The sequence below is a fragment of the Panicum virgatum genome, chromosome 3N, assembly GCF_016808335.1.
Source record: "Panicum virgatum strain AP13 chromosome 3N, P.virgatum_v5, whole genome shotgun sequence".
Classification (NCBI taxonomy): Eukaryota; Viridiplantae; Streptophyta; class Magnoliopsida; order Poales; family Poaceae; genus Panicum; species Panicum virgatum.
In genome coordinates, this window is record NC_053147.1 from 67,645,247 (window position 1) to 67,660,049 (window position 14,803).

At 48.1% G+C, this 14,803-nt stretch overlaps 1 protein-coding gene across 1 annotated transcript; it reads left to right on the forward strand.

The window, feature by feature from the left end:
- Window positions 1-11,839: 11,839 nt before the first annotated feature.
- On the forward strand, window positions 11,840-14,369 carry LOC120668058 (9-cis-epoxycarotenoid dioxygenase NCED5, chloroplastic-like). The gene has a single exon (XM_039948010.1). The coding sequence runs from the start codon at window positions 11,840-11,842 to the stop codon at window positions 13,652-13,654; it is 1,815 nt and encodes a 604-aa protein (XP_039803944.1). The 3' UTR covers window positions 13,655-14,369.
- Window positions 14,370-14,803: the final 434 nt, after the last annotated feature.

Below are 14,803 nucleotides of genomic sequence, written 5' to 3' on the forward strand. Positions count from 1 at the left end.
GTATATATATATATATATATATATAGATATATAGACACACACACTTGCGTTACATTGCAGTGCCCTGCAAGGCAAGCAACTTATTGTGTCCATGTCTGCAGACATGCATGTGTCCATGTTCTCCTCTTCGTTTCTTCCTGCTGACCAATTATCAGTGGTCGTCAGTGCTGCCCATTGGCCTTGGCCGATCAGTAGGCCAGTCAACTTTTGTCACTGGCTAGATCTACCTGCAGCCTAGCTCTGCATAGTACATACATTCTCTTCTTCAACGGCAAAGAGTCCAACATGCCAATAATTGTCAATATATATGTATATAGCTACTATACCAATTAGTGCCTGATTAACTATGACCAAATAAAAACAAAATTCAACTGGTCATCGTCCTGCAACGACTTGGATGATGATGCTCTGATGATCTCTGACGACTATTCCCCCAGACTCTGTGCCCGTCGACATCGATGATGATCGACCGACTGATGGATCTCGTCACATGGATGCAAACATCGGATCGATCGACCGATGCAACAGTTTCTCCATGCATATGCTGGTGCAGTCTGGGTCTCAGGGATCCTAGTGGCACTAATAATTAAAGAAAGCAGTTGAGAAGGGATGGATGGATCGGACCGGTAGGTACCGGCCGGGGCCGGCAGTTGGCCATGGCAGTTTTTTCTGGTGGCGATGACCTTCGTGCATGCATGCGCGCGTGGGCCCGGCCGGGCGGCGAGAGCCGAGAGGGATCGGAATCGATCTCACGATGGGGAAGGATGAGATCGCAAGATTCCAGAAACCTCGATTTCTGTAGGGCCGGATACGATAGATGCCAATGTGCAGAGAGAGAAAGAAGAGGGAGAGAAGGATCATCGGAGAACTCATGAGGACCAGACCAGTGGACCAATAAATGCTCCTGTTAGCTGCAACGGCCACATGCATGCATCATCAGCTTATAATTGGCTTTTGCTACTAATACATGGAGGCATGCATACTTAAATAAAGAACCGATTATTAACAAATGAAAAGTACACGCAGAGGCATCTTGTAGCTTATATTACTAATAACCGTACCTTTGTATTGGTTTGGGTCCATGCGGCCGGGTTACACACACACGTTCCTCATCATCGAAAAGGATCGGACAAAGTGGCTCATCATGTGCGAGGGCGATCAGACTGACATGCCGAGGAATCTCGCCGGGCGGCCGGGTATGATCTGATCATGTAGTGCCTGCACGCATCATGGTCAGACCCGGCCATGCATGATGCATGTCTTTTCCTTAATTAATTTCATGCTAATCATGCATGCATGTACTCCTACATGGGACGATGCATAATCGATCATTACAAGATGATAGAAGATAGATCGATGCATGGTCAGTAGCAGTAGTAGCAGAGAGACGGCGATCATATCAATCTGTCTGCTGCTCATCATCTGAATCTGCTGCAGTCAGCTGCCTGCTATAGCCTCTCATCTATCTAATAACGGTCAGCATCATCATCATGCATGGGAAGAGAGATCGACATGCTGCATGCAGTGTTGTATGATCGAGCACTGCCTGCTGGGGAGTGATGATGATCTTCCAGAGTGAGGCGTCATCGTAGAATAATGAGATCGATCTACTGCCGCAGGAGGTTAGCAAAATCTTGTGTGCCCGGAGCGAGAGGAGCGAGCAACAAAGGACCAGGCATGGTCGTCGTCACGCATGTGCCGCCATGTGCGTGCCGGCGCCCGGCCGGACGCCGGTCCGTCGGTTGGCCGGCCGGCCGCCGCCGCGGCGGCGCCCGCGGTCCCCCGGCCGGCACATACGCCGCGCGGTGCTACCTGCACGGGTGCCGGCGCCAGGGCAATAGACGCAGACCACCAGCCTTGAATAGCGCCGTCCATGGAAAGCATGAAACATATACTCGCTAGCCCCTCGCCGGTTATTACACACGCTCGCCATGTATAAATGAAGAAGAAGAAGATGATGATGCATGGTTAACAGGGGCATGCATAGGATGAAAAAAAAAACATTAATTGTTCACTTAAACGGTAAGCGCTAAACGTACAGTTGGTGTGGGTCTGTGTATGTGTACATAGTGTTTACACGTACGGTATTACACGTCTTTTACTATATTGATGAAAATAGTTATAATAACATGTATATATGTCTAGCTAAAATTGAGCAAAAGTAATTTTAATGACAAGATGCAAATAAGTAATTTCAATTGAGAATGACTATTGAGATGTTTTGCATGCGCCTTGCACGAATTAAAATTGAACTTAAACAAGGCCTACAAATGACACGCACTATCTCCTAACAGCATGGTACTCACCCTAGACGGCATGCTGCTCACCAATTTAGAACATTTTTCCCGAGCCGTGTAGCCTGTTTCGACCGTGTACACACAATGTAGCCCGTGTAATCCTGTGTAACGTGTAATGTACCGAGCCTAAACTGCACGGTAATGCGGTAATTACCATGCATTTACGCTTTTTTCCATTTTAAAGGACGATTTTTTTTCATGAAACACAGTAAACTCATACTATATAACATTAAAATAATAAATTATAATATAGTAATAAATCTAGAAAAATATGAGCACCCCGCGAGAACTCGAACCTAAGAAGAAAGCTGCTAGGCTAACCAACTGTGTGTTTAAAAGCAACAAGGGACAATTATCTGACTTGTCACATGGGCAAGAACAAATATCGGCCAAAAGCGACATGCACATATATATACAGGACAAGGTGTCGGTTCCACACCATGATCTTGGACTTAATTTGGAGCGAGGCCTCAGCTCATATATATATATATATATATATATATATATATATATATATATATATATATATATATATATATATATATATATATATATATATATATATATATATATATTCGTGGGCTGCATACTATTATAGCAGAGAGATTATACGCAGCAGCACGGTGGTTACATGCGTGTTAACACGCTACTAGATCTAAACATAACTGATGACCGGATCCAGTCACGTACGTACATACATACGTCCTGTAGCGCCTGCAGACTGCCGTCAAACTGATCCATTGATCTCATCTGCTCCTCCAGGCGCGCGGCTGACGGTTAGTGGTTCATTCCGACCAAAAGACGCTTGTTGTGTGTGTGTGTCTGTGCTTGATTATTGCACTCCTTGCTCACTAATCAGTCACTGACCAAACCCTAAACACAATTGATTATCAGCTAACCATGCCGTCGTCTGTTCCATCCGACCGGTCCTGCCCTCTTAATAACCAAGCCATGATTGATTTTCAGATCTGGGAATAGTCAATTGATTCTAGTATTAAGCTGCTATGCCAACAAAAGCAGTCCACATGACCTACATGATGGTATTCCGGAATTGGAAGCTGACACACGATTTTATCATCTTTGCTGAGAATAACAGGAAACACCTCCCCGAGCTGTGACTGCATGCATGCGCAACTACTGGCCTGGTGGTACTATATGCTCCCTCCGTCCCAAAAAATAAATCATCTTAGAGAATATAGGACAAATTAACAAGAAGATAAAATGATCATGTTTGCCTCTATTTATTATACATATTTGGCACAAAATGATTCTTGCATGTGTTGACAGCCAAAATTGGCATCAACCAGTCTGACCAAGCGGTCTGACCAGTCTGGTGCTGTAGCCTGTCCGGCAGGAGCCCGACCGGTCTGACCGGCTTAGGAGGAGTCCGAGTCAATTAAGATTTTTTTGTAGATCTAGATCTGTAATAGGGATTCCTTCCAAGATAAGTCCATCCCACCCAATAAATATAAAGGGTCACGACCGATTGAGGCATCCAATCGATCAAAATCAATACAACTTCTACTTTTTATCATCTTTATCTTTTCTCCAAGCCCTAACTTTTCCAACCCTCATCTGCTGTTTTTTCTTCGTCTCTGCGATATCTGAAGGCATTCTAAGTGACCTGCCGATCCTAGAACAACCGTACGTGCGCCTGCCCTGACAGGGTCCCTTCCAGGCGAGTGTTAGTAGGTCGTCGCCGATTCACCCCGGTGACCGGTCCCTCTGACCGGTCTGACCGCTCCACGCAGGAGGCACTGCAGCGAGCTCCTCCTCGCGCCGCGCGACCTAGCGCGTTCGCGTGTTGACCCGTAAAATGCGTCAACACATGCACATGCACATGACTAGTTTTTGGGACAAATTTTGAATCCTAAAGTGACTTGTTTTTTAGGACGGAGGAAGTAGTTGTTAAATAATCCCTCCGTTTTTCTTTATTTGTAAGGAATATTACTGTATATCATTTCCTATAGTAATGCAAATTCCAGTAGTAATTTGAAGAATATATATCTATTATTCATCTTTAATTTCCCCCACCAACTTATTAGGCTATTTAAATTGAATCTAGTTAAATTCTTATCGACGCTTGCCGACAGGGCCTATACATATAGGCATTGAGTTGGATCATCCTTCTATCAATGATATTGCTCTTGATCCAACAATCACTGATAGCAAAACTCGTCGACAATCGAGGTGGTTTGCACGTGTCAAGGCTTCCATGAGATTATTATTTTCTCCATCATTTTTTTCAGCGGTGCACGCGTAGTGGAGATGATAATGTGGCACATGAAAGTCAAACGAGTACTACCACACACATATTTTTCATACACTGGTGAGACACCACACTCTAAGATGTGCTTTGTTTTGCCTTGAAGAAAAAGCGAGAAAATTGACATTAATTGTACGTGGCAAGATGTATATATATATATATATATATATATATATATATATATATATATATATATATATATATATATATATATATATATATATAGCACACTTTTGACAAGTGATCGATGTCCATTATACTCATCATTACGTAAAGTGCTCTCACCACTGCTAAATTTCCCTTGCTTTTTACAATGTAACATTGGCTCGGTCAGCTCCAAAAAGTGGCAAAAAAACGAGCGATTTTTTCAGTACAAGCGTCTCTTTTTCACACTTTGCGAGAACATGTCAACGGACAAAGCGTTTGCTTTTATTTCTCATGCTGAACAAATGTTGGGTGCACGTTCGTTGGATGTGCTGCACGCCATGGAGATCCAATCGGTTAGCGCCAGGATTAATTCAACTATCGATAGATCATAATAATCATGGAGGAGTGATCTTTTAAATATTATTTGCCTTCTTACTTGTCAACCACTTCCACTTTCTCTTCTTGATATTATCATGTTTCCTTCTGCAAGATCAATGTTATCATGTTTTGTTCATTCCCCTATAGGGCTATAGGTAATAATAATGATTATAGGTAAGCTGCATAAATCATATTGTTCCCCTGGTGCATTATTTTTTCAATTCTTTTGATTGGACATAATTTTTAATAATGAAAAAATCAAAATAGGGTCCCCCCCCCAAGTTTCCTTGAAAAAGGAAACAATGTACGCGGATTATTAGAGCTGAGCATGGCAGTATACACAGCGATAAGTCTTCTTTTTGCACTAAAAGAAGAAAAAATGAACTTACCTACTGTTTTTACAAGATTACACTAGAAAATGTTCTGAGCCGAAACCATGCATAGAAAATACATTTTATTTCTCAAAGTACAAATGCTTGATTTTTTATCGAATCAAGCAACATGGAATATCTGGTGCTAACTAGAATTAGGTTGCAACTGTCACTCCAAGTGATGCTGGGCACCCACAATGATTTGGCACCTACCCACAGTCCTGGGGCCCATGTTACCAAAAGGATTGATCACGGTGGCCCACATAAATTAGCAAACGGTGGCAGGGCTGCCCCTGCTCACTAGATTACTACTGCTGCACCGACAAAATAAACTCAATTTTTTACATGCTTTAGAAACAAAATAAAAAACTCCCCAAAAAATAAAGTAGTAGAACATTCTTGGAATTAGAAAACTAATATATATACTCGTCACTCGATCTGTAACACATGAGCAGAGTCTAGAAGCCTTGAACATCTGCATTATTATGGATGAAAGTGTGGGTGAGATGGGGAGCTTGTTGGCACAAGTGACCAAAATAAAGCACAACCAGCAGGATGAGCAGCGAACCTAGCTGGGATCAAAAGATGCATGGGGCAACTTTTGAGCATGGCCGAACCAACTCACTGGCCATCGACCAAAACAGAGGCTCCATGTCGAAGGCGTTCCAGAGAATAACGCAACCACCATTTGATCAAAATCGGTGATATATACATGTATGGAATAATATTTTTTTAAAAAAAAGAATATACGTGGCCTTACTATTTTGTTAATTACCTTTACTTTTGTTTATTATGGATGAAATATATGCCCCTTGAAAACCTTAGGCCAGTCTCAGTGCTCAGTTTCATGGCACAATTACCTAGACTGAAAACTAGATAACTGTAACAGATGAATTTCATGCCGACCTTCATCCTTCTCTTTCCTTACCATATCAGCAAAATTGATTATATTTAATGGCATGAATCCCTCCATGAAATTTCCATTAAGACTGACCTTAGATCATGCATAATATAAGACCGAATCCGAATGGTGGCGACGTGGCAGAATCTCACGGGCCAGGCAATAGGTAGTTACAGAGACAACCAATTAGCTGGTTCATCAGGGAACAGAAAACCTCACTCTCTAATTAATTAATCCTAGCGTGCCTAGGCAGGAGGGGGTTAAAGTAGCTTTCAATCGAGTTTAGTAATACTAACCCTCCTACCAATATAATATTTATAAATTGCAAAATTTCTACATCTCCACGTACGCATAGATTTCTAAGCAGTTGTCTTTGTCAGGTAATGGCGCGACGATGGCCTACTTGTCGGCGACTGTCAGTGGCGGTTTTCCGTATGTCATTCTACATATGTGCCTTGTATATAATTGTAGGTAACTCCATATCAGTGCACAGTCTCAGTGCACAGTCATTCTACATATGAAAATCTTAGGACAGTCTCAGTGCACAGTTTCATAGCACAGTTACCTAGGCTGAAAACTAGGTAACTGTGACAGATGAATTTCATGACGACGAAACTCTCCTCACATTCCATGAAACTCCATCCTTCTCTCTCCTTACCATATCAACAAAATTGATTATATTTAATAACATGAACCCCTCCATAAAATCCTCATTAAGACTGACCTTAGATCATGCAATAATATAATTAAGCACTCGCTCTAATTAAGGCAACCAAAGCCGAATGGTGGCGTCGTGGCAAAATGTCACCGGCCAGGCAACAGGTAGTTACAGAGACAACCAATTAGCTGGTAAATCAGGGAACATAAAACCTCACTCTCTAATTAACTAATCCCAGCGTGCCTAGGCAGGAGGGGGTTAAAGTAGCTTTCAATCGAGTTTAGTAGTACTAACCCTCCTACCAATATTTATAAATTGCATAATTGCTACATCCACACATAGATTTCTAAGCAGTAGTCGTCTTTGTCAGGTAATAGTGCCCCACGTAAGTGGCGCGATGGCCTACCTGTAAGTGGCGCGACGGCCTACTTGTCAGTGACTGTCGGTGGAGGTTTTCCGTATATCATTCTACATATGTGCCTTGCATATATAACTGTATATATGCAAGTCACTCCTCCCCCAAAGCACGCAATGCGGGTATTTGTTGCTGTCATATATACTTATGTATCACACGGTTTCCTACTTTCAAAACCATGGCTAGATACGGTCAATGTACTAAGCAGGATTTGTTGCTGCCCCTGACACTGGATTCGTGGAAAATGATTCAATAGAGACGTCCGGGCAAAAAGGATGGGAAAAAAGTGACGCCGACCAAAAGGCTCTCTCTTCCCTTGCTCGTTCAAAGGCAGGCAATTAATAACTAGTCTGCAACGAGGATCAAAAGGTGGCGTGAGACGTGTTGGCACTGGTTATAGTAGTAGTTAACCAGCAACTAGGGCTAATAATGCTGCAACTTGATGCCGTCTCAGCAAACTGTGATCTCCGGTTACCTTCTAGTTACCGACACCTGGGACTAAGTGAATCCCACTTGTCTCCTACGTGTCCAAAGTTTCCGTTTGGTGATTCTAGAAGATTTGAGGAGCAGTGTGTAGTGCATGGTTAGCACAAGCTGAAATTTTTTTGGTTTGGCCTAATAATATGCATGATCTCTCCAGGCATCTCAGCTGATTAGTAGTAATGGCCTATATCTCTCTAAAAAAATTGCTTCATCAGCTCATGTGTTAGGATGCTGGTTAGATTCACCTGTGTCAGTCACTGACCATTTTTTAGCCTTGATCTTCCAGACCAATCTAGTGGGGAAGGGGAAGCGCGTTGATCATCCGACGCGTGTCCCGGCAGAGCCCGCCACTTGGAACATAAAAGAAACCGGAGCCGAATGGGTGCGGGACACGTGCCCTCTTGCTCCCCCAGGTGAAGTAACTTAGGTGGCAGTAGTCCACGTCACCCTCCACGCTTCATAGTTTAATCGCCTTTTTTTTGGGGTGAGATGATGTAGTTTAATCACCTAGTTTATGCATGGCTGTATCCACAAGATCAAGCCGAAGATCTAATTAAGCTCGGTCGGTTATTAATTAAAATTAGGGCGCTGATAACTACCGTACCAAAATTAATTAGGAAATATTTTTTGGATAAGTAAAAAACAAAAATCAGCTGTTGCATTTGCAGTTCTATAGATACACGGATGAGGTGCATCACGCACTCCTGGTGCCTTATTTGATTAATCGTTTTAAGGGGTATGGTTTGACAAAGATGGTGGCTGGTTGTTAGTTCCTTACTTGCACGTCTGATCGACCACAATTGCTGTCGCTCTGATGCATTTCAGTGGAATTAGTCAGCGCGATGACAAGCATTAATACAAGGAAAAAAAATTGTTAGCAACATTCGTCACTGCTAGCTGTGCAATGATACAACTCGAGGAATATATTGTTTTGACGTTGCAAGTGTTGATTTCCAATGTTGTAACTGCTTTTATCAATGCTGCGACGGGCCGTCCAATGAAAAATTCTGATCGGCCATCCAGACGCTGAAAGTACCGAAAAAAGTCTCTAGACTGAGCACATGAGAAAACACAGAAAAGGGGGGTTTTGGAGACCCCGGCCGGCCCGTCTTTGCTCCTTGCGGGAACGGATTTGGAGCGTGGGATTTCCCTAGTGAGAAAGGGATCCAACCAACGAAAGCGTGGGCGGTGGCCTTGCCGGCCGGTTCTCCCACCCCAGACTGACTGCTCGACGGCATCTCCACGAACCTTTCTATCGCTAGCGCACAGTGCACGGTCAAGGTTGTCTCAACGTTTATTTTCTTCAATTGGAAGGGAACGTTGTTCATCGTCGTCGTCAGGTCGACAGGGAGCTTTCAGTAGCGCCATTAGATCGAGAAAAGCTAGCTAAGATCTATAAGAATCTAAGATGAAACAGCACGGTGAAAAAAGGAGAGGATGGGCAGAGTTCCATGGCACTCGCGCACTCTCTCCTCCTCTCCGATCCCTGCCTTTTTCTTGTGCAAGTTGAACGCCAACTCGAACGGGAAATCGAAGGATCGGGGAAAAGGAGTCGGAGCAGGGTGTTCTTGTGATCTTGTCACTCGCCGGCTGCGCACCAAGATGAGCTTGCGTGAGAGCAAGAGGACTCTGCAGGTCTGAATCTGAATAATCTGATGACCGTCCACACCACATCCCCTGAGACCGGCCGGCCGATGAGCTCGCTGCGGTTGGCGCACAGTAAGTCGCCATTGCTCAGCAGCTCGATCAACGTGATGCCGCTGAACAGTGAGCGCCCAGCTGATGACGGCGAGCAGCACCGTGTCCACCCTGGCCGGCCGGCGGCCGTCGCTCTCAGGCCACAGGCAGGCCACGGCACGTTCGGGACACACGTTTTGGAGGTGGAGTGGAGGCCCAAATCTTAGAACGTGACTGACGGCGGCGCACGCACGCACCGGCCGGTAGATGAAGGAGCTGGGGCCTGCCGACTGGAGGTGAGCTCGTGCCCGGCCGTTCCTGCGTGCGCCGCGCCGCCCCCGGTTGCCGGAGCTGCTCCTGCCGGTCCGCGCCATGCCTGCGGCGGCCCGGCCCAGATCGCTGCGTCCTGCGTGGTCGTGGGGCGGCCACGCGCCGCGTGCGCGCTCGCTCGCGGCTGACGGGACGGGACGTGGCCGTGGGCCGTCCGTCCCGGCCGGCGCGGCGCGGCGCACGAGTACCAGGCTCGCCGCCGCAGCCTGCTCCCTTCCACATTACAGAGACTACAGACTAGTACAGACCAAGGCACTGCAAGAGTCCCGCCCTAGGTGAACTCGTTGTTACGAAGAAGACAATCTATGGTAACTTTTTTTTGGTAGAAAAAAGTTGAAGAAAAGAAAGCACTATGGTGACTAACGTAAGACTTTCAAACTTCTGTCACGTGCCCGGTGCCATACCTTGTAAGTATATTTTCTTGCATCTTTCCATTTCTTGCAGGGGCGGAGCCGGACAAAGGAGCCACCGGTATCAGCTTCATTAGAGATCGGTATCAGCGCAGTGAATGAACAGTATTTTCTTACTAGTTTTGGGGAAGTCATTGTTGTCAGCTGACAACGATGTTAACACTAGCTCCGCCCCTACATTTCTGGTAAATGCGCTTAGTTGCCTATCGGAGGTGAATTGAGTACATATACTAAATCTCCAAAAATTGGAGTAATTTCGTGAGTCATGGCTTCAGATGGGACCCACACACGGTTTATATGGGTTCCATATATTATTCAGGTGGGATCCACATACTATTTAGACGGGACCCATGTACCGTCTAGGTGGGATCCATGTGGGACCTATGGACTATTCTGGCATGTCCACACGGGACCCATATATTATTCGGGTGAGACCCACGCATATTGTTTGGTGGGATCCATGGTTCTATTAACTGGAATCCTATGTCTTAAGAAAATATTTTTCCTCCATTTTTATAATATAAAATATTTTAATTATTTTCTACATATAAAAATAGTAACACTACTTTCACATAGTAGACCTACTATTTTTTGGGCTTCGGTTCCACTTCATAAACTCACAAAATATAATTAAATTATTTATTTATTACTATGGTAGTAAGCACTATCTATGGTAAGCGTTATCTATGGTAACATTTTAAAAAGAAAAAATAAAGCACTACAATGACATAGAGTATCTCCAACCGATTACTCATCCCTCTCCCTAATACAAAAAATTGATATTTTGGTGATTGAAGATGCTCCAGCACATTACCAATCCAATCCCCCATTACCTAAATTTTTTTGGTAATCATCAAAATACATCTCCCTCTCACCTAAATGAAAGGGGATTTTCTCTCTACCTTATTCTTGATGATTGAATTTTGTTAGTATGCTGCAACAACTATTACAAAACATACAAAAGTATTTGGTAATGGGGGGGGAGAGAGAGTATGTTTAGGTATGCATTATGAGTTACGAGTAATTTGTTGGAGATGTTCTAACGTGACACTTTCAAACTTTTGTCACATGCCCGGTGCCATACCCAGTATTTTCTTGTATCTTTTCATTTTTAGTAAATGCACTTCGTTGCCTGCCCGGAGGTGAATTGCCACAAAAACCAAAGGAAAAAAAGGAGGAGAATTGTTTGAGAAGCAAGGGGGAAAATGAAAATGAAAATGAAGAACCGCCCGCCACCGGTCTCAGTCCAATCTGCAGTGGTTTGGTGGTCACCTCACCTGGCCTCCCTCCTCCCCTCTCCCGGAATCCACCACGTGGTCTCCTCTTCCCTCTTCCTCCTCTCACTTGCACTCGGCCTCCCCTCCCAAACTCTATATATACCCTCCCCCTCCGCCTCCTCCTCATCATCTCGCTCCCTCCTCCCCCACTCCCCCCAACGGCCATCACCACCGCCGACCTCGCCGCGATTGGCAACCTGAACCCTCAGATTGCAGCGATCGCCTAGCGATGCAGACTCTCACGGCTAGTCCCCCTGCTTCTTCCTCCTCGATACACCGCGGCGGCGGCCTCGCCGGGGCGAGGTCCAGAGCCCCGCGCGGCGAGGTGCGGCTCGTGCCCCGGGCCGCGGCGGCCGCGGCCAACTCGTTCCTCCGCGCGCCGCCGCCCGCCGTGCGCTACGTCCCGCCGTCGAAGCCCGCCCCCAATGCCGCCCCGGCGCCGGCGCGGCGCGGAGGCAGCCAGGGCGCTCCCGGCGCCGAGAAAGGCTTCAGCTTCCTGCAGCGCGCGGCGGCGGCGGCGCTGGACGCGTTCGAGGCCGGCGTCATCACCAACCTGCTCGAGCGGCCGCGCGCGCTGCCGCGGGCGGCCGACCCCGCCGTGCAGATCGCCGGCAACTTCGCGCCGGTGGGCGAGCAGCCGCCCGTGCGCGCGCTCCCCGTGTCCGGCCGCATCCCGCCCTTCATCAACGGCGTCTACGCCCGCAACGGCGCCAATCCCTGCTTCGAGCCCACCGCCGGCCACCACCTCTTCGACGGCGACGGCATGGTGCACGCGGTGCGCATCCGCAACGGCGCCGCCGAGACGTACGCGTGCCGCTTCACGGAGACGGCGCGCCTCCGGCAGGAGCGCGCGCTGGGGAGGGCCGTCTTCCCCAAGGCCATCGGCGAGCTCCACGGCCACTCCGGGATCGCGCGCCTCGCCCTGTTCTACGCGCGCGGCCTCTGCGGCCTCGTCGACCCCTCGCGCGGCACCGGCGTCGCCAACGCCGGTCTCATCTACTTCAATGGCCGCCTCCTCGCCATGTCCGAGGACGACCTCCCGTACCAGGTGCGCGTCACCGACGACGGCGACCTCGAGACCGTCGGCCGCTACGACTTCGACGGCCAGCTCGGATGCGCCATGATCGCGCACCCCAAGCTGGACCCGGCCTCCGGCGAGCTCTTCGCGCTAAGCTACGACGTCATCAAGAAGCCGTACCTCAAGTACTTCTACTTCCGGCCCGACGGCACCAAGTCCGGCGACGTGGAGATCCCGCTCGAGCAGCCGACCATGATCCACGACTTCGCCATCACCGAGAACCACGTCGTCGTTCCCGACCACCAGGTGGTGTTCAAGCTCGGCGAGATGTTCCGCGGCGGCTCCCCCGTGGTGCTCGACAAGGACAAGACCTCCCGCTTCGGCGTGCTGCCCAAGTACGCCGCCGACGCGTCGGAGATGGTGTGGGTGGACGTGCCGGACTGCTTCTGCTTCCACCTCTGGAACGCGTGGGAGGAGCCGGAGACCGACGAGGTGGTGGTGGTGGGCTCCTGCATGACCCCCGCCGACTCCATCTTCAACGACTCCGACGACCGCCTCGAGAGCGTGCTCACGGAGATCCGCCTCAACACCCGCACCGGCGCCTCCACGCGCCGCGCCGTGCTGCCGCCGGCGAGCCAGGTGAACCTGGAGGTGGGCATGGTGAACCGCAACATGCTGGGGCGCAAGACCCGGTACGCCTACCTCGCCGTGGCGGAGCCGTGGCCTAAGGTGTCCGGGTTCGCCAAGGTGGACCTGGCCACCGGCGAGCTCACCAGGTTCCAGTACGGCGAGGGCCGGTTCGGCGGCGAGCCCTGCTTCGTGCCGACCGAGGGCGCGCCGGCGCGCGGCGAGGACGACGGGTACATCCTGTCCCTGGTCCGTGACGAGCGCGCCGGCACGTCGGAGCTCCTGGTGGTGAACGCCGCCGACATGCGGCTGGAGGCCACGGTCCAGCTCCCCTCGCGCGTCCCCTACGGCTTCCACGGCACCTTCATCGGCGCCCGGGAGCTGGAGGCCCAGGCCTGACTGACAACCATGCTTCCTTGATTGATTCCTTGGTTCTTTACATTACACCACCTCTCCGGCCGATCCATGGCCGCTCCTCCTCTGCTCTCCTCTCCTGGCTTCTTGGAGCTGGAAGAAGCAGGGGAGGGGACACAGGACGGCGAAGCAGGGGAGGAGGAAATTGGAGGGACATGGCTTTACCAGAGGGAGCCTGAGCCGTACATAGGAGGTCCCCGGAGCCTTGTCCCCATCCATTGCATACAGTTACTAGTGGTTACTCTCTCTCTCTCTCTCTCTCTCTCTCTCTCTCTCTCTCTCTCTCTCTCTCTCTCTCTTTCTCTTCCATGTTTTTCCATGGTTTAGTCTTATCACACTAGTGATGACAGTCATTAGAGAGTGTAGCGGAGCCACATGAGGCTGCAGCTTGCAGGTCAGCCGAGCTCAGCTGGTCTCTGTTTTCACCTCCTACTAGCTACTAGTGTAGTGAGTGTTGGAGGTGGTAGTAGCTAAGTACTAGCCTGTAGTAAATAGTGATATAGTAGGTCTCATCAGGCTGCCTCAGCAGCTGCTCTCTGTTCAGTTCCTGCGTGTTGCAGGCTCCACTGCTTGCTTATTGCTATTTGCTAGTAGATGAATTGGATCACCACCCAGTTGCTGCAACTGAGGTGTTATTGTTCACTCGTGTATGTCTGAATCTCTCACTGTGTATAGTAATGCATACCCTTTTATTTCTTCTTCTCCGTCAGTATCATCATCAACTCATCATCTCATCTTAACAATAATGAAGGCTGCCTGGTTCTTTTTGTTTTTACATGCTACATGCTTGTGAGTGCCTGATGTCCTCTTGTGGGGCTTGTGTTGGGCTGCTGTTCCTGCTGCATTATTCTGTGGAGCAGATGTTGGTGCCACATTAGTTTAAGAGGAAGGCCTTGGCTTTCTCCCCCAATGCGACAATTATTGCCCAGCTGTGGGGGTGCTAATGTACTCTTCAGTTCAGATTCAGGCTCATGAAAAGATTCAGATGTGTTTGACAGTGATTTGCCTTATATTTCAGAACAATTGACTGCAGCTCTGCTGGTAAGAGCTGGCACAATTTTTGCTGGCAAACAGAATCTGTGTAAAATGAGCAGAATTTGATGGATGAAACAAAATGCAGTTTTGTTAGAGTTT